This window comes from Phocoena sinus, chromosome 1 (assembly GCF_008692025.1).
Source record: "Phocoena sinus isolate mPhoSin1 chromosome 1, mPhoSin1.pri, whole genome shotgun sequence".
Taxonomy (NCBI): Eukaryota; Metazoa; Chordata; class Mammalia; order Artiodactyla; family Phocoenidae; genus Phocoena; species Phocoena sinus.
The window spans coordinates 167446357-167466469 of NC_045763.1; the positions used below are offsets into that span (position 1 = coordinate 167446357).

Genomic DNA, 20113 nt, shown 5'->3' on the forward strand with positions numbered 1-20113 from the left:
AAACAAAAGATTGTCCACCCAAAATGTTAGTCGTGCTGGAGTTCAGAAGTCTTGGGCTCGCCCATGGCTTTCAGTATAACTCTCCCAGCTTTTCTTGCTGCCTTTACCTTTTTGTTCTCTAAAATTTCTTGGCCTCTTTTGGGGGCCTCAAAACTTTTGATCTTGTAAATCAGCCCTACCTCAATTAAAAAAAAGTTATTTAATAAATGAAAAAAAATAGCAGAGGGGGTAAAAAAAACCCTTTGATCTTTATGGCCATGAGTTGGGTTTTCGTAGATACCGGTGGAGTGATTTGCTAGTGTGAAAAGCGCAGTTAAAGGATTGTTTGCCAGCCACCAAAGGTGAGTGTAAGCTGTTCCCCGGTCTTTGGCCACAAACCAACCAGTATCCGGGCTCAGTCTTGGTGGCACTATTTATGCCTAAATATTTAAAAGTGACCTATTTTTAGTCTCACTATGTAGTCAGCCACCACTTTTCCTTGCTCTTGTGGATAGTTGTTAATTTTAGTTCAAGTCTGGACTCCTCAGGCATTCCTGCAGGGTAGCTCTGTCAGTTGGTTTTGGCTTGGTGATGGGCCTCTGGTCTTCTGCCAGGGAGGGAGGGACAGTGGCTGACTGTGTGGGGTGGGGGAAGGGATCTGGGGACCTGCTTTCAGCCAAGCCTCCTGACTTCAGCCGCATCTTTGCCCTCACTCCCAGGGGGAGCTGGCACCAACTCCTAAGCCTATTGGCAATCTTGCAGTGCAGCTGGGGTTGCTTCTCATCTTTCCTCGCCACCACTTTAGTGGGAGTTAGTTTTCCAGGGACTGTAAAATCAGTTATCACCTGTCCGTCTGCTTTCTAGCTCTCAAATTTTAGTGGCTTTTCTCCTCTCCTTCTTTTTGTCTGTACTTGAAACAAACTCTTCTGCTGTTGTTTTTAGTGGGGTTGAGAGTGCTGGGGAAAGTGAGAGTAAAATTGATCTGTTTAATTCTCTCTTTACCTGAAAGTCCAGGTAGACTTCATTTTTACATATTGTTCTACCTCTTGCCTTTTACATTTAATGTAATATGGAGGTTTTTCTGTGTCTGCATATATAAATCATCTAGTTCTTGTAAAGGAATACTAACTGTTTCATTGTATAGATATACTATGATTTATTTAGCCACACCCCTGTTGAGGGACATTTTGTTTATGTTTGTTCTTTGTCTTTTCTGTTTTCTATCACAGGAGATGCTGTAATCATCTTTATATCTACTATGCATCTTTGGTTACACATGTGTGTAGTGTCATGAATGAAAGTCAGACTGCCTGAATTTCTATCCTAACTCTGCCACTCAGTGACTGTTAAACCTTGGGCAAGTTACCTAACTTCTCTCAGTCCAGTTACATCATTCCTAAAGTGGGACTAATAGGATTATTATAGGATTAAAATCATAGGATTATTAAGAGGATGAAATGAGATGTGCTTAGAATGGTACCTGGAACATACATAGTATGTGCTCAATAAATGTTAGCCATTCTTATTTTTCCTTTAGAATAAATAACCAGAAGTGGAATTGCTAAGGTTAAAAAGTGTACATATTTCAAATTTTAATAAAAATTGTTGAAGGGTGCTGCCAAAAGCCTGCCCCAGTGTGTATTCCGAACACAGTATGTGAGAGTGCCTCCTTCTACTCTCTGTGTCACAGAAATGAAAACATCTCCGAGGTAATTGCTTTTTACCATTGTGCTCTATTTATTTTGTAAAAAATGAAATATTTCTCTGTACCCATATTTTTATCAATATTGAGAAACTCAGAACTATGAGAGATAGATGTGTTTTCTTACAGAGGCCTGCTTTTCTCAGGTACTTTTTGAAATTGTTTGCCTCTAGTAGATTATCAAACTTTAATCTTTGCAAAATCAGAATGGTGTGAAATGCCATTTCAGTGTTTTAATTTGTACTTTTAAATTTATGAGTGAGGTTTGTCATCTTTTCAAGCTTTTCACTCAAATATGTTTTAGGAATGTGTACTGTTATCGTGTGTGTGTGAGCGCGCGCACGTGTCTGTGTGTGTGAGCACTGATAGCAATTTAAGGTCCATAGCATTTAATTTAACTATTAGCTCTATTTTGATTTGTATTGGGTGCTAATTGATTCTTGTTTATTAGTCTTATTTGTCCAACTAGACGTAAAGTTTTTGAGCAGGAATTGTTTGGTACTTTCTTATATCCCATGGTGCCTAGGGAGCACGTAGATTTAGTATTTAATATTAAACGGCTGTTTCAAAAATAAAGAAGTATGCTTTTTAGTTGTGGTGTTTTATTGTAATTATTTGTAAAATGAATTTTTTTGTGAGTAATGAATTTGTTTTGTAAAAATGACACGTTTATTACCGAAAATTCAGGTATTATAGAAAAATAAAAAGAGTAAGATAATCAACTTTCTAACACCTAAGGGTAATCATCATTATTAACTTTAAGAGATTATAAATGTAGGCATATTTGGTTGAGTGGTTGGATGAATGGGCCACACAGAAAATTCTCTAAAAATGGAGTCACATTATATATACAATTAAAAAATAAATAATAGCAGAATTAATCCTACTTGAATTGACAGTTGAAATAAAACTGTAAGAGTTACTGAATTATCATTAACTTCCTCTAAGGTTAGGAAGAAAAATAATTTTAAAAATTGAGATTGAAGTCGGAGGGTTTTGTGACTAATTGTGTTTGTAATTTTTTTTTCTTTGGGTTATCTGTAATCAAATTTGTAACCAGATTTAGAGCTCTTGCCTTGCCTCATTTTAATTTTGACAAGACCTCAAGATCTTTCACTTGAGAATTTTAGTCCCTGATCTGGAAAATGGCCGGGACCAGTGCTTTTCATGCCATGTTAGAGAAAGCTCTAGGGCTCTGCAAAGGTGCTAGGTAGCTTCCTCATTTCTGCTTTTATCTATATCATATATTAAGATATTGTATAAAATTTTGTTCGGGAATAAAAAGTCTTGCTACCTAAAAAAATGTTTGAGAAGCATTGGGTATTATATATGCTAATAGTAGACTAGAAAAAAGGAAAACTTACATGGCATTGTTTACTTTTTTGTGTTTCAAAATTGCTGAAGCACTTATGTCTCTTTGTTTAGAAAGTGTAGCTGACTAGTTTATTTCTTTGATTTAGGTAGTAAACTACTGAGAATTACAGCGAATATGCTGACAGACCCTTATTTATACTGGATTTTGCTGGCACCACTGTTACGTGTACATGCCTGTGAAAGTTAGCACGATGACCGTGACAGTAAAAATTGCAAACGACACACTTATTAACTAAAATTGAAAGCTTTGAAAAATTACTGTGGGCTACTTCAGTGGTTCTCTAGTCATCACAGTAGCTGATACACCAGAAAACATTTGCCACTATGTTTACAGAGTGATAATTTACCAGCCCCCATGGTGGCCAGCTATAATTGAAAGGCTGGTTAAATTACTGCAGTTTTACCATCTGCTGCGTTGTGAAAGACTAATCGTTTGACAAATTTGTGGGCTTAAAATTGAAAGAAGTAAATTTTTAAAATATATATTTTTTACAGCCCTAGCGTTTAGAAAAGATTCCTTTTCATAACCCACATCAGTGGTTTCTGTTATTTGTGCAGATTGAGAAAAAATTTTACTAGTCTCAAGGCAAAGAAAAATCCTTGAAGTTTAGGCCACACTAAAATAAAATTATACTTTCTCTCTTCCCACCCCTAAACGGGCTGTGTTTTATGGCTAATGGATGTATTTAATGTTACCTTTAGTAACTGGGTACGTGCTGGCTTTTGTGAAAAGCCATGGTAGCCCCTGGTGATGCTGTTTTTGTTTTTTTTAATATCGTGCCTCCCTGGGGAAATTAACTGCCTTGTCAGAGGATGGCATTATTTTAGGATCATTATCTTCAAGGGAGTTTTGTTCATGGCTGTGGGCCCCATTATTGTGTGGGAGGTTTTCAGAAAAATCTGATTGGTAGGCAGATGCCCTTATGGTAGAAAACAGTGATGAGCTTACATCTTATTGGCCAACGAGTGTGTGCTGAGACTTCCTGTCACATCCTTACTAGGCCTTTACAGCCCTCTTTCCTCCGTTTACTTTTTTAATCATTGAGGGGCACTCGTCTTTTAGTCTAGAAGCGGGGTAGAGCTTCTCGTCACCCCCTTCATTCTGAATGCCCAGCAGCAGAGCAGAGTTAAAGGTACTGTGGCAGTTTTCCTTATAGGGCCCAGCTTCCCAGGGCAGTGCAGTGTGGAAGCAGCACAGAGGTTGCCCAGGCAATTGAACCCCAGGGCCTGTGTCCAGATGCCTGTGTCCAAATCCCTGCTCCGTCTGTGTCATGTGGAGAAGTTACCTTGATCAGTCTCTGTTTCTCCATCTCAAAATGAGGGTAGTAATAGAACCTCCTCTACAGAGTGACAGTGAGAATTAAGTAAGACTTACGTGTAAAGCATTGAACACAGTGTCTGGCACTTAGCAAGTGTTTGGCAGATGTTGCTGTGTACAGCATCCAAATCACGGCCGTCCTTCCTGTCGCATTCCTGTTGAGTGAGGTGGCCAAACGCAAGCACACATCTGGGCAAACACTTCTTGACGCACCCACTGTCCTCTGCTTAGGATGATGCCGAAGGACTTCCTTATGGTGAGAGGAGATTTCAAGTGACTGTGGCCTGATTTCTACCAAATTGCTTGGTTACGGTGTAGCAGACATTATAGAACAATTGAGGGCATGTACTTTCCCATCCTTTTATTCTTTGTTTGCCTTTGTATATATAGCATGTTGATTGTTGATGTACATCACCCAGATGTACCAAGGGATTTTTTTTTTCTGTTTTGAGGACTTATTGAAAGAAATTTGATATATGTAAGACTTCTTCTCCCACCTCCACTGCCAGTTGTTGTCAATTTGTAAATTTGCTTTATGCTTTTCTGATAACATTTACACTGCTTGGGGGAAAATAGCTAAACCCATGGAGAAATAACAAAAATCTACCACTGTGCATAATTTTAAGGATATCACTTGTTTTTAGTTGTGTCGTTAGCAGCCTTTTGTCTTATTGAACATGATACACTGAATGTTGTGCCTTTGGAATTACATGTGACCGGGAGCTGGTGGTCGTCCCACGCCCACCCCACTGTGGCTGTGGATCAGAAGAGCTGTTGAGCTCGTATTCAAAGCACGCAGCCTTGCATTTCGTGACAAAAGCTAGCATCCTTCCCAAGTGGCAAGACTAAAACTTTAGCTCTAGAATTTTATGACACGTCAAATCCTAATGATGATATGATATAATAATAGAGCATAGCATATATACTACAAGCATGCCCCATTTCATTGCACTTTGCAGATATAGTTTTTTTTTTTTTTTGCAAATTGAAGGTTCGTGGTAGCCTTGCCTCAAACAAGTTATCGGTGCCATTTTCCAACGTTTGCCCACTTCATGTCTCTTTGTCACATTTTGGCGATTCTTGGACTATTTCAAACCCACCACCAGCAAAAAAGATTATGACTTGCTGAAGGCTGAGATGATGGTTGGCATTTTTTATCAATAAAGTATTTTAAAATTACAGTATGTACCTTTTTTAAGACGTAATGCTATTATTACACACTTATTAGACCACAGGATAGTGTAAACATAACTTTTATAGGCACTGGGGAATCAAAAAATTCACGTGACTCACTTTGTTGTGATATTTGCTTCATTGTGGAGGTCCATCAGTAGGGCGCTGGTTGACTAAATTGTGGTGTGTCTATACAATGGAATGCTATGCAGCCATTTAAAAAATTAAGAAACTTCATGTAGAATGAAGTCTGAGGTATATGCTAAGAGAAGAAAGTAAAATATAGAAGTATGCATATAGTATGCTACCATTTGTGTCAGAAAAAGGGGAAAAGGGAAAAAAAAAAAGGGGGGGGAAGGGGTAGTTAAATGTATTTGCCCATGTGAGTTGTGTCTCTGGAAATGATGTACGAGAACCGGTCACACTGCTGTCTCCGGAGTGAACAAAAGGAGGGCCGGAATACAGGAATATCAGAGAGACTTTGCAAAGAAGACCTTTTTAGATCTGTGAATTTTTAACCATGGGAATTTACCTACATAGTGAATGCATTTTCAATTAAAAAGAGAGAACACCTTTCAGGTTACATAAAAAGATGTGTCCAAATTATCATACTTTACAGGTCGTAATTGTCAGATAATGTTTTCTTTGCTGTCTAGCTGCAGATACCCTATCTGTCTCAAATAGGGTTATTTACTAAATTTCCTAGTACTGAATTATTCCTAGAATAATCCCTATGGGAGGTTCTTTTAATGTCTTGCTATCTGTTTTATATTTTTTAATTTCAATTAATATTCAAAACTGAGATCCGCTTGTAGTGGATATTTTGTTTATTGGTCATCTTTGACATGTTTTGATAAGGAATATTACTGAGACTATAAAAGAATTGGGAAGATTTCTTTTCCCTTTTTTCTTCTCCCTTGCTTCTCAAGGTGGACATGCTGAGTTGAACTTTTCTCGATATTTTTCCATGGAAATAATTGTAGTTTTATTCACAGGAAGAAGAAGGAAATACATGCAAAACACAAAAAACTTCCTGGCTTCAAGATTGTGTTTTATCCTTATCTCCAACCAATGATCTTATGGTTATAACTCGGGAGCAAAAAGCTGTATTTCTAGTGTGTAAGTACTCTGTAATTTTCATTTATTTTAATGCATAGAATAGAAAATGGATTAGGCAGAAAGAAACAGTTTTACTTCTCTCGTATGCATTATATGGTGGCATTCCATAGTTTGATACGTTATGTAACACTTTTGATTCTCTTTCTTTTTATTTCTCTCTCTCTCTTTTCCCCTTTCTTTTTCCTTTCTTTTCTGTTTCTTTCCTCTCTTTTTCTTTCTTGGCTGTAGATACTGTAGCTGTCTCTCTGTGGCATTTCAGAGGCAGTACTGGGCATTGCCCAGTTCTTGCAAGGGGCAGTCAGAGCTACAAAGGGCACTGACTGCTTCTTAGTAATAATGTGAGTCAAGTGACTTTCAACTCTAATTTGAAAACTCACAGTGTTGTAGTTTCCTGTTTGGGGCATAAGTTTTCAGCTTATAATTTTTGTTGAAGATTAAATTTAAAGTTTGTGTATATATAGAATGTGGAAAACCTCACTGATCAAAATAAGATCTTATATTAAATGGATGTGGAATGGTCTTATAAAGCAGATTTGCCCTCCAGTAGCATAAATCTAATAGAAAAATTTTCTCTGCCAACTAAAGATAAAAAGTAGTTTTATAAATAAGAAAGGTGGGGTGGTACATAAGAATTAATAACTTTATTATATGGATTGAATTGGAGGAAAGAGACTGAAGAGAGAGTTTTATATAAATCTTATAAAAATTTTTAAACATTATCTTATATTTACCTAGAAAAAGACCCAAATCAATTAATATAGAACTATTCAATTCTGTACTCATCATTCTAAAGGGAAAGAGTGAAATTTATAAATTCTGTTTTAGTATACTATAGTTAAAGGAGTTATTTTGTGTGATAACTTAATTTTTTCTCAGCAAAATGGAAACATAGTGATAAAGGGAAGGAAGAAATGCAGTTTGCTGTTGGTTGGAGTGGTTCTTTAGGTGTCGAAGAAGGGTAGGTACCAGTTCATTTTTTTTGTCTCTCTGTGTGTTAAATGTATATGTGAAATTGTTTGACTTGTATGTGAATCTATTAAGAAGTTTCATTGTTTGGAATGTTTAGTAAATGTATATTCTTTGCAGCTTTAGAAGTTGTAGAGCATGATTTGGCCAGTAAATTTTAATTTTATTAACCATGTGATTACTTAAAAAAAAAAAAAGACCTCCTGTTTGGAGAGACTTTAAAGGAGAATTCAGAGAGAATCCCATAACATCCTGCCTACATTTTGTCTTTTCCTCAGCTCTTCATTAATTTTATTCAGCTAAAAAGTCAAGGGCAGCCCTTGTCTTCTCTGCTTTGCCAGCATTGGGCTTGTACTTAAAGGGGACAGTGCTACATTAATTCTTAAAACTCATAAATACTTCAGAAATGCAAACTGGTAAATTCAAGTTTCCTACTGATCCAGTAAGAGTTTTTTTTTTTTTTTTTAATTTATTTAATTTATTTATTTATTCTTGGGTGCGTTGGGTCTTCATTGCTGCCTGTGGGCTTTCTCTAGTTGTGGTGAGCGGGGGCTACTCATTGCGATGGCTTCACTTGTTGTGGAGCATGGGCTCTGGGTGTGCGGGCTTCAGTAGTTGTGGAACGTGGACTCAGTAGTCGTGGCTCGCAGGCTGTAGAACGTAGGCTGTTTAGTTGTGGCACACGGGCTTAGTTGCTCTGCGGCATGTGGGATCTTCCTGGACCAGGGCTCGAACCTGTGTCCCCTGCATTGGCAGGCAGATTCTTAACCACTGTGACACCAGGGAAGTCCCAGTAAGAGTTTTAAAACCAGATCTCTAGCATGGTTCCATGATGGAGCTGCTAGCCTGGAACCTGCAGCCAAAACCTGTTTTCAGTTAAATTTTTATGACTGAAAGTTACCTGGTCGGAATGAATAAGATTCTTCAGACTTTGAATTCAGATTAAGACAACCAAGTAGAAATCCATAGTACATGCCTGACACTCTGTAGATACTCAATGAATTGTTTTCTACTTTTATCAAAATAAATAATATTTCTCCTTAAGTCATTTAGTCTAAGCATTTTGAAGACATTTAATTTCTCTCCGAAATGCAAAGCAAACATAATGGTTCAATTACTTTAGAGACGACAAACAAAGAAAAAGGTTAATTTTGTTTGGTGATTATCTGGTTTGATGTATGTGGAAGAGGGTTTATATTTTTGTTGAATAAGCTGGTGATGGTCCTGAGGTTTTACACGTTAAATGAAAGTCAGTAAGAGTTATTTTAATTTTGAGGCTTGTGTCTGAGTGCGAGACAAATTTTTCAAGTCTATGTGTCAGGAAAAAATAATCTTTTAGGGACCATCCAGCCTAGCAGATGCGTAGAAATAGGTTATCAGAAGCAAGTTTTGCAAAATATAAAAGAAGAAGCCAGCCAATTGAAGTACAGTAAGTCTCTAGATTAACGTACTCAGCAGAAATGCAGCTTGCCTGTAATGTGATTGCCAGTTCCTCCCATTCCTCCCACCCTCTGCCCAAGTTCTTAGCTGATGCGGAGGAGAGGGGAACAGTAGGAAATGACTGCTTGGTGATCATTTGATGTTTTCTCAGTTTTGTGCATAATCAGTCATGTACAGTAAAGGTGTGCTTTCTTTACTTTTGTGCTTTTCATGACAATACAGAGTGTTTTTTATTAACTACAAGTGAATGTGACATTACCTTTTATGTGAATGGATTTTATGACCCTACTTGTGGGGGCAGTTTTACTGTTTTTTTATGTAGGCATTGGATACAACTGATCCAAAGAGCTCGTCTTCCACTTATTACCCTTTAACATCCCATTATAGAGCTTTCAAAGTAATTGATCAATTCATTAGGTAAGCATATGCTTTTGTTTTTGTTTCTAGGGAATGTGTAACCAGTGCTCTGTGTATCCCACTAGCAAGCCAGAAGAGGTAAGGATGAATGAGTCATTTGTTTTCTTTGCTTTGATTTATGAGCGCTTAAGATCGTCACTTTTGTTTGTAACAGGAGTTCCACTGGACGACCAGACTGGACCTGCATTGTGGTGGGCTTTACTTCGGGTTACGTACGCTTCTACACAGAGGTGAGTTGAGTGCTGTGCGGTTCCGAGATAACAGCTGACTGGTAACCCATCCCCATCACACTCACTTGTGACTCATGACCACCTGCCCCTTGGGACTGTGTATTTGATACTTTATGGGGTGGAATGCTGGAACGGGGGAGCAGTGGTGGTAGAAAGTTCTGATAGGAGCTATAGAGAAGAGAAGCCATATGCTGCAAACAGACTACCAGGCATCCGCGGAAGGCCCGTTGGGGGAATGATGCTCTCCGGCCGTACCTGTTCCGGTATATTGGTGAGAAAACAAGCAGGGCTTATCTCTGTGCTTCCTCCTAGAGTGGCGTGCTCTTGCTCTCACAGCTCCTGAACGAGGACCCAGTGCTACAGCTCAAGTGCAGGACCTATGAAATCCCACGACATCCCGGCGTGACGGAGCAGGTAGCATAAGAGATTGTGTCCAGAGGAGTAGTGGCTTTACTTTGAAGTCGTTTCTTCCCTCTTTCATTGGGTGGAAACTTTAAGAATCTTCTTGTGGCACAGTTAGCTGTGCTATCATATTCTAAATAGAAATATAAGCTACTCACAGCTGAGTAAAGAATACCAGTCTTGCTTTTACTTACTTAATGAAATATTGTATGCTTTGCTCTATAATGAAATAAAACACTTAAGTCAGAAGATAAAAAGTTTTCTCATTTTTAGAATTTAATAGTGACTTAAGGTACAAAATGGTATTTTGTAACTTTATATCTTTTTTATTTGAACTTAGGTGTCAAAATTATATAGAGAGTAAAAGAAAAAAGTTCTAGCTGTATTATTAATAGTGCTACCACATTGCACTAACCTGTTTCTCAGAAACGGGGTTATTAAATTTTTATTTACTTTGGAAAATATTTTATATTCATTGAAGATTTTGATAGAGAAAATAATACTGTTGAGTGTCTAAGGCTGTCCACAGTTTTCACTTCTTCCTGGTGCTGTGTGAGATTTTCATTGTCTCACAGTCAAAAAGTAATTGTAGAGCCACATAAACTGATACACTCTTAGCACATCTTGTTTGGTACCCTGTCAAAACTATATAATATGCCTTCTTTCTTTGTGCTATCCTGCTTCCAGAAGATTTGAAGTAAACAAATCTTCAAATTTGACTATGTGGACTTAAATTGTGCGATAGATGGACTGGAGCTCTAGAAGAAACTTAACTAGTAAGAGAGACTAGACTAATACCTATTAATACCTATGAATGAGTTAATCAGTAATATTAAACAATACCTTATTATTTGCTAGTTTTTATGAACAGAATAACTTCCGTGCACGTTTAGAGAAGAGGGAGCTCAATTAGGACTAGGACAAAAAAGGAAAATTTCATTGAGGGGGTGAAGTTTGAATTAAGCCTTGAAAATGGGTATTGAACTTAATTAGTGAGAAAAGAAGGGAAAGTATTTTAGGTAGTCAGGAGAAAAATGAAGGAAGATTCAAACACAGGACTATGTATGAGACAACAAAGAAACCTATGTTAGAAACTAATGAGAAATTGTTGAATAGGCTGAGTGGCCAAATTTTTCATAAATTTGAAAGCCAAGTGAAAATCGGAATTGATTCAGGAGATTTAGAAGCTACTAAAGATTTATGAGGAGGAAGGGATGTAATCAAAGGGATCTTGAAGGACTCTTTCTTCAGGATGAATTGGACTTGTGAGAGCCTGGAATCAGGGAGGCTAGTTATCTGGTTTTTTAAGTTAACTGTAATAGTTGTACGGTGCTGGGAGCCAGGACTGCAATGGCTGTGGAAAGAGAAAGGACTAGTACAAAAATCATTTTGGAGGAACATTTGACAGGACTGGTTATCGTATTGAGATGTTGAATTTTAAAAAGAAAAATGAGTTGGCTCCAAGATCTCCATCCTAAGGTGTGCCATTGACAAAGTTGGAAGAAGGGACTGCTTTGGCAGTAAACAAAGGTTATTAAATTTGGTTTTGGACGTGTTGAGTTTTAGGTGATGGTAGGAAATAAAATGAAAATACCATCATGCCTGTAGTGATACAGAACTACCATATAGACACAAAGACTAGATTGAAGACGATGGTTGATGTCATAGGTAGTGAATGAATTCTTCCGGATAAAGGTTATAGGAAAATAAAACTGAAGCCTGAAGACTTAAGTCTTATAATATTCATTGTAAGGAGACAGGAGAAAATGGAACTATTGAAGGAAACAAGAAAGAAGCTGTTGGAAATCCAAGAGGATACTTTTTTTTTTTTTTTTTTTTTACAAATTCTCTGGAAGATGAAGGTTCTTCAAACACTTTAAACTTGGTTATGTCTATAATAATCTTTTTTTAGAGCTGGCGGGAAAATATAACTCACATTTAAGTATTTGTTTGCTCTTTGCATTTGTGAGTCAAGAAAATCCTTCAGTTGAAAAATAACTCTTATTAAACATGCGGAGAGAAGCCTTTGTCGTTACCCTGCATTCTACACAGCATCTCTGGATCTGATACATCAGTTTATAGATCAAAAATATCTATTTGCTGCTTCTTCAGTATACTCCTAGGTCTATTAAAGATCACAGGAGCAGATTTCCTGTAATTCAGTTCTGGGGGCAGTGAGTGTAGTAGGTGTGATGGCTTATCATTGTAGGAGAAGATTCCAAACGTTTTTCTGGAATGTCAAAGAAACTTCTTCCGTGGTTTCTGCATAAAGATCTCTGTCATTTAGCATAATTTCTGCTGCTGTTGGACCACTGGTGTTTGTATGAGTGTCTTCTTTAGGAAGGCGGTCTCGTTTTGGAGATAACTGACGAGCTGGTGATTAGTTCCTCCGAGTCGGGGGCTCTCTCCCCGCTGCTACGCTCAGTGGACTGTGTAAGCGTAGCCTTGTGAACTTGTTATGTGAGCCCACACCCCAGCTCCCTCGTCCCGTGCTTCCCACCCCTTGTGGCCCACAAATGTCTTTTAAACATGGAAACACCCCAACAGTCCAGTAGAAAAAGGGGCAAGGCAATTCTCAAAAGAAGAAATATAATTGGTCTAAAGCATATGATAAAAATTTGAACCTTATTAATAATCTAAGGACTATAAGCAACTACATTTGGATAATTTTTCGCCTTTCAGATTGGCAAAGATGATTAACAAAAGTTGGTGACAATATGGAAAAACAGACACTGTCATGTATTGTTGATAGAAGTAAAAATTGATAGGTACTTTGTTGAGACAGTTTAATAACACAAATGAAAACAGACCCCCTTGAAGGAATTTACACCAAAGTGATGTGAAAAGATATATACAGAAGAATGTTTATTGCAGTGACGTTTATAATAATGAAAATATTTAATTCATTCACAAATATTTATTTACTGCCTATTATGTGCCCAGCCCAGTTCTAACCACTGAGAATCCATTGGTGAACGAGACATGCACAGTTTCTGCTTTCGTGGGGCCTGCAGTTTGGGGATGGTGGAGGGAAACCAACGATGAATAACTAGGGATTCCAAGACGATTCCAGCCTCTGATAGGTGCCGTGAGGGAAGTAATCATGTTGATGAGAGTGTCCTGAGATGAGGGAATGGAGACGATGTTTGAGACAGAGGCTCAGGAGTAGCCTCTCAGAGCAACTACATTTGAGCCGAGACCTGAACAATCAGAAGAATTAGGCAGGCAAAGACCCGGGAGGTGAAGGTCCAGGCACACGGAAAGTACTGAGGTGATAATGGCCTTCGTGTTCAAGGAGCCAGGGCAGAGAGGTGAGATGAGGTTAGAGACAGGGGCCGCATCTTGTAGCATGGTTAGAGTTCGGGTTTATTCTAAGTGCAGAAGGGAGCCATTGGAGAGATTTAATCAGGAGAGTGGTTCCATCGGCTGAGTCTCAGGGAGATCATGCTGTCTGTGGAGCATGGGTGGTGGAGAGCAAAGGCAGAAGCAGGAGGCCAAACTAAATGTCCATCAGTAAGAACTGGTTAACGGAATTTTGGTTCATACAATGAAATACAGCATCTCCACAACAAAAAATGATTTGCTCGCTTATTGAAATGGAAGAATATAATGGACGTATTATTGAGTAATGAAAAACATGTTATAGAATAGTTTTAGAATACCAAAAACATGTTATATGGTATAGTCTCATACAAAAGTGTGCGATTATATGTGACACTATATACTGATGTATGTCAGGGATTTCAGGTGAGTTTCCTTTTTCTCTTCTTTTTACTTTTATGTGTTGTTTTTAATCCATACAGTGACTATATTTCATTTTTATGAAACTTGTACATTTTTTTGGTTACTCCCACCATCTATCCCGAAAACGTTATTCACCATGTACAAAGGCTCATATTTGAGAAGAATGTTAAGTCCTTGGCCAAAAGGCATTCTGAAATTGTCTATTTTTACTGTTCCTCTGCCTGATATTGTTTTGTGTGTTGGGTGTTTGACAGTTGTTTAGTTATAGTATTTTAAAATTTTACATTAATAATGACATTCAGCTATAATAGAAAAATAGATATGCTTATCTGGCAATAATGAAAATTTATTATTTTCTTCTTTCTTATTCCTTTAATAGAATGAAGAGTTGAGTATCTTATATCCAGCTGCCATCGTGACTATTGATGGATTTAGCCTTTTTCAGTCTCTTCGTGCTTGTCGAAATCAGGTGGCCAAAGGTAATTTTGGCCAAGAAATAGCTAACTTCTGGTGATGTTTGTCTTATTTAACTTAATCTACTTAGAGAATTAAATATGTCTTCTAAATTAAAAAGGCCTTCTGAACTAGATTTAAAGGGGAAAAAAACGGTTACTGTAGAAATGGGAGTGCATTGCTGGGTAGATTGCTCAGTAAGATAAAGGCCAGGACTAGAACATCAACTCTCTTTACATGTTGCCAGTTGAACTGCAGGCTTTATTTACTGATTCAGCAATATGTCTTGGCCAGTTAAGAGAGAGATTCAACACTGGGGTGGAGAATTTAGTTGCATCTAGCTGAGAAACCAGATTTCTCACTAGATGGGCAGCTATTTGGGCCAGCATACTAAAACCTTGTGAATTCTCACTGAGGGTAAAGATAGCATAAAGTTTGCAGGGGGCATTTCCCTCACAGGAGGTAGGACCCAATAGAAGTCAACATCAGCTGCTTTCTGCTAACTTGAAACACTTCTGAACAGAGAAAAGTTAGAGACCTAAATATAATCTACATAGGCAGCTACATCATTTCCAGACTTTGGCATGAAAAGTGCACAAATAATCAAGAATTCTTAATCTTTACTACCCCTCGTTTACACTCTGATGCTATTATGTCTTTAGAAGAGGATATTGGTTTTCATCAAATTCAAGATGCCATTGATTATAAGGTGCACTATTATTTTCTGTTTCACTAAGAAGTAAAAATGTTGCCAGTGAGAGCCACACCGTTGATTTTAAGATTCCGGTTTTAGAGATGTTAAAATCATGGGAACAAAAAGGCTTAAAAGCAATGAAAATACCAGTGTTGGTGCTGACTTTCCCCATTTTCTTCTGGGTTTGGATAAAGGAGCCTAATGGTCCTAAAAAGAGCAAACAAAGTTTAACTCTTAAATGATTTAGACCGCTCCCTGAAAGAAGAGTTTAATTAAGATGTGTTATCTAATTCATAAAGATTGTTCATAAATCCAGAACTAAACTATAAGACACAAAAGAAACAATTTCTTCTAAGGAAAGAATGCAGCATCTTACATTGCAATAGAAAAATCTTCACTGTCCTTTTAGCAGATTGTAACATTCTTGGTTATATCGCTCTTTAATAGTACATGCTTTTCTGTAAAGTCAAAATTTGTTTGAATTTTTATACCTATTTTCATAATCTTTTAAATTATTTAAATTTAGCCCACCGTAAGTTTCAATATCCTTGTTATCTTGGAGACATAATAGTTACCGTTAATGTATGTGCCCAAAGAGACTGGCCATTTTCTGTAGATAAAAATTCTGTCCATAAAATAAACTAGAAATAGACAATTGTGTTTTAATTGGTATCGTCAGCCGTTTCATTTTTACTATGTTTGAACTTCCGTTTATTTTGTCATGTATGAGTCCATAAAGCCATTTTATCTCCTAGGAAGTAAGTAAGTAAGCCACTTTGTGCCCTCTTATTTATTTTAAGTTGCTCTAAAAATAATTCTGATTACTTAGCTGCAGACTGTTGTGACTTTTATTTCACAATATAGGAAAACTCTTCTTGGCCTTACTCTCAAATCTGGAGTGCTAGGAGGATTACATTTTTCCTTTATCAGGGTACTTCTGCTTCCAGAATAAACAACCAGAATCCAGCCGTTTTCTAATAATGTAGCATGAGAATGTACTGATGACTGGGGCCTTGGGCATGAACCTGTGGCAAGAGCTGGAACTGTTGCTTTTCTTTTCATTATTCACTCCCTAGGTGGAAATGCTGAGGTCAGTGATTGGCATTGCATTCATTTTTCTGGCAGTGCTATCACTGTTAGCATATCTTTCTGTCAAGCCTGGCCTCAGTTACTTGCATTCAAGACCCTTCTATGATGTGTCCTTTGCTGGGCATACCGTCAGGTTTCGCTAAGGCACTGGTTGCTGTTTCCAGGATTTTATTCACTGTCTTACTCAAGGGGGAGAAATTAGTTACTTGGCTTCTACTGCAGTTGGAATTCACCTTGATTTTTAGTGGTGGTCTAGAATTTTTAATAGTCTTCTCTAATTCCTTGAGTGTTCCAAAATCTCTTATGACAGCCAGCTTAGTCTTTTAATGTTTGCATTTTATGTGCATTGTATTGGTGTGAATAAATCTCACTGTATGTGTAGTTCACATTACTTTGCCTCATTATTTTTAGCTGAAATTTTCGAATTATAAACCAAGTTATTCTTGATGATTTTTTGGTAAAACTTCATTTTCTCCATTATATTTAAGTTTGGATTGTCTAATTTTTATCTTTGACAGCTGCAGCGTCAGGCAATGAGAACATACAGCCACCACCGTTAGCTTATAAGAAATGGGGTCTACAAGATATTGACACAATTATCGATCATGCTAGTATTGGTAAGCCTGACTAGTTCCAATTCTTTTGGAATTTACTTTGTATACTTTTTGATTGAACTGTCTCATTTATTGGAAATGTAGATTTATTCTCATGTGAAAAGAATATGCATTGGAAGGTAGTTCAGACGTAGAGATTATCAGAGGTTTAATGTCTTTAAGAAATGGTAGCAGTTTTAGCAATTATGCCCCCAGCAGCAGTACTGTACAGTTTTAAGTCACCCACTATTTGACTTGTTTTTATACAGATGTGTTTAATTCATATAATTACCAGATAGATCAGTCTTCTACACATGTAACTTGTAGACCAGCAAAATATAGAGAAAATATAGAGAAAAGCAGATTTTTTTCTTGCAGCTAGTATTTGAAGGCATACTGTCTTAGGTATCGGGAATGTGGAGGTGGAAGGACGTGGGTCTCTGCTGTCAGGAAGCATGAGGCTAGTTGGGAGAAACATGTGCAAACAATACGGTGCCACAGCATGATGGGTGTCATAGTGACAAGTGGACCGGCTGTAGTGGGAGCAGAGGAGAAGCCCCCAGCACCAAGGGAATCAGGGAGCAGGAGGTTGACTTCAATCTGAGATGGAAAGAATGAGTAGGACTTGACCAAGAGAACGAGCGTGGGTGAGGCACTCTAGCCAACAGGTACTAGGCCTGGGGTGGAAGTGCCTTGTGTGCAGGAAAAAACAATGAAGACTGGCCCAAGCGAGGCCAGTCTGTAACTAGGAGTCAGATTCTGAAGGACTAGTATACTATGCGGAGGAACTTATATCTTTCTCCTCACCACGTTGAGAGTCATTGAAGAATTCTGCACAAGAGAATGGTATTATCACTTAGCCTGTTGGAAAAATCACTTCGGTGGAAGTTTAGAGGTTGCAATGTAGGGGTCAAGACTAGAAACTAGGTGCAGTAAGGAAGCTATAATAATCTTGGTGAGAAGTAATGGGCATCTAAATTAAGAGTAGAAATGGGTGTGGAGAAGAAGGAAATGCTATTTTAAAACACATACCTATTTTTTTCTGTTTAATAGTATAGTATATGCTTGTTAAAATTTTCACATAGTACATAAAAATATAAAGAAAAAAGGAAAAAAAAAATCCCTCTAAATCCTACCGTCTAGAGATACTCACCATTGGCTTTGTGGTAAACATCCTTACAGACGTGTGTAAGTGCAAGTGTAATATGTGCATGGTTAGGCAGAGATATGTCTTCATAAAAGGATTCTATCATGACAACTACATTGTAGCCCTTTTCCAATCAACATATTACAAAGAGGCTTTCACCACAGTTTTGCTAAATATACATTTTCTCAGAGTCCTAGTAGAAGACAGATGGCATCCTTGAAATAGGATAATTGAAAGAGGTTTTATTTGCAGAGAAACTACTTATACAGATGTTGTATAGGAGGACCACAAAGGATAGTACAGCGTCTTGCGGGCTGATCAGCAGTGCAGCTGTTAACCACTCCTAGGCCTAAATTCTGCTCATTGGAGATAATGAGTAGAATCAGCGCCTTAAGAGCAGGATGGCTTTTGGCCAGTGGTCACAAGGAAATAGATATCCTGTCTTCGTTCTCCTTTCTGTCTTTGATGTCCTGGTGAGACTTCCCATTGTCTGAACCCAACTTGAAGTCTGGGCTAATAATATGCACATACTGGCTCCTGGGGCCAGCAGGGAGAGAAGGAAGGAGTGTGAATCCAGAGGGGGGGAACAGAAGATACCTGACGTGCAGATTATCTTTGTGTATTGTTGCATTTCTGGTACAGAATACAGGTAGACCTTGTTTTATTTTGCTTTGCTTTATTGCGTGTCACAGATACTGCTTTTTTACAAACCCTGTGGAGCAGGTCTGTTGGTGCCGTTTTTCCAAAAGGATTTGCTCACTTCGTGTCTCTGTGTCATATTTTGGTAATTCTTGAAATATTTCAACCCCTCTACCAGCAAAAAGAACACGAGTCGCTGAAGGCTCAGATGATGGTTAGCAATTTTTAGCAATAAAGTGTTTTTAAATTAAGGTAAGTATGTTTTGTTTTGTTTTGTTTTTTTGCGGTATGCGGGCCTCTCACTGTTGTGGCCTCTCCCGTTGATGCGCAGGCTCAGCGGCCATGGCTTACAGGCCCAGCCGGTCCACGGCATGTGGGATCCTCCCGGATCGGGGCACGAACCCATGTCCCCTGCATCGGCAGGCGGACTCTCAACCACTGCGCCACCAGGGAAGCCCAGTATGTTGTTTTTTTAGACATCATACTGTTGCACACTTAACAGACTACAATATAGTGTAACCATAATTTTTACTTGCACTGGGAAACCAGAATATTCATTGACTCACTTTGCTGTGATATTTCCTTTATTTCAGTGGTCTGGAATTGAACCTGCAATATTTCCGAGGTCTGCCTATAATCTGTAATAAGCACCTTGTTGGTAGACATTCGTTTGTCTTTACTTTTTGCTAACCTAAAAATGTGCGAAATTCCAAAGTGTTGAGTTCAGTTCAGGGTGACTTCCTTGTTCTGTTAATTAAACTTTGGAACATTGAGACAGGCTAGGAGAAATGATTGGATAGAAAATATTATTCTATTCATTTATCTCCCAGCCTACAAAATGAAAAAAGAAAAGGTGCCATGAGCTTTATTCTGTGTACATCTTTATGTAGAGGTCAGAAATGAATGAATACCTGTTACATCCCCAGGCACTAATATTGGTGCTAGAAATACAAGGCAGACAGTACCCCTGCCCTGATGAAGCTTACGTCCTGGTGATGGGGAGACAAAAAATAAACAATTAAACCAAATGAATAAATAGGGTAATAACGAAATGTTAGTAAGCATCAAGAAGAAAATAAGCAGAGGGTTATGACAGAAGTAAAGGAAGAGGGGACTCTGGGTAGACTGGTGAGCAAAGCCCTCTTCTGAGACATGCAGGATGGGAAGAAGCCGAGATAGGGGCCCGGGGTGGAGAGAGATGGAAGACTGGAGGCTTAAAGAAACAGAAGGGAGGTTGATGTGACTTGATTGTACAGTGAGGGGGAAATGGGACCAGGTAAGGTTGGAGATGTAGACTGGGGTCAGATCACATAGGGGTGAGAAGTTCGGGTTTTATTCTAAATGCAGTGGACGTCATTGATGGAGTCTAAGTAGGAGATATTTAAAAATATCCCTCTGACTGCTCTTTAGAGAGAGGCTTACAGAATAAAGAGAAGACCAGCAAGGAGTTTGTTGCAATAAGAGATAATGAGGACTTTGTCTAGGGGGGAAGCACTGGTGCTAGAGAGAAGCAGACAGGTTGGAGATGTATTTGCACTTGCTAAGGGATGGGTATTAGAAACGAGAGAAGGAAAAGGGTCAAAGACTTCTTAGCTTTTAAGTTTGAGCAGCTGAGTGGATGGTCAGGCTATGGC

The 20113-nt window shown here is 38.2% G+C and overlaps 1 protein-coding gene and 1 non-coding gene across 2 annotated transcripts in view; both read left to right on the plus strand.

Annotated features, from left to right (window-relative positions):
• Positions 1-20113, plus strand: part of RAB3GAP2 (RAB3 GTPase activating non-catalytic protein subunit 2) — an 87810-nt gene that overhangs the window by 22165 nt on the left and 45532 nt on the right. Inside the window, exons 4-10 of the mRNA XM_032609943.1 lie at positions 6542-6665; positions 7542-7623; positions 9519-9566; positions 9643-9718; positions 10031-10132; positions 14244-14343; positions 16619-16717. Of these exons, the coding sequence (XP_032465834.1) occupies positions 6542-6665; positions 7542-7623; positions 9519-9566; positions 9643-9718; positions 10031-10132; positions 14244-14343; positions 16619-16717 (631 nt within the window). The remainder of the gene's footprint in view (positions 1-6541; positions 6666-7541; positions 7624-9518; positions 9567-9642; positions 9719-10030; positions 10133-14243; positions 14344-16618; positions 16718-20113) is intronic.
• On the plus strand, positions 19187-19318 carry LOC116745488. Its single transcript, XR_004347441.1, has one exon. It is a non-coding gene; the product is annotated as a small nucleolar RNA SNORA36 family (small nucleolar RNA).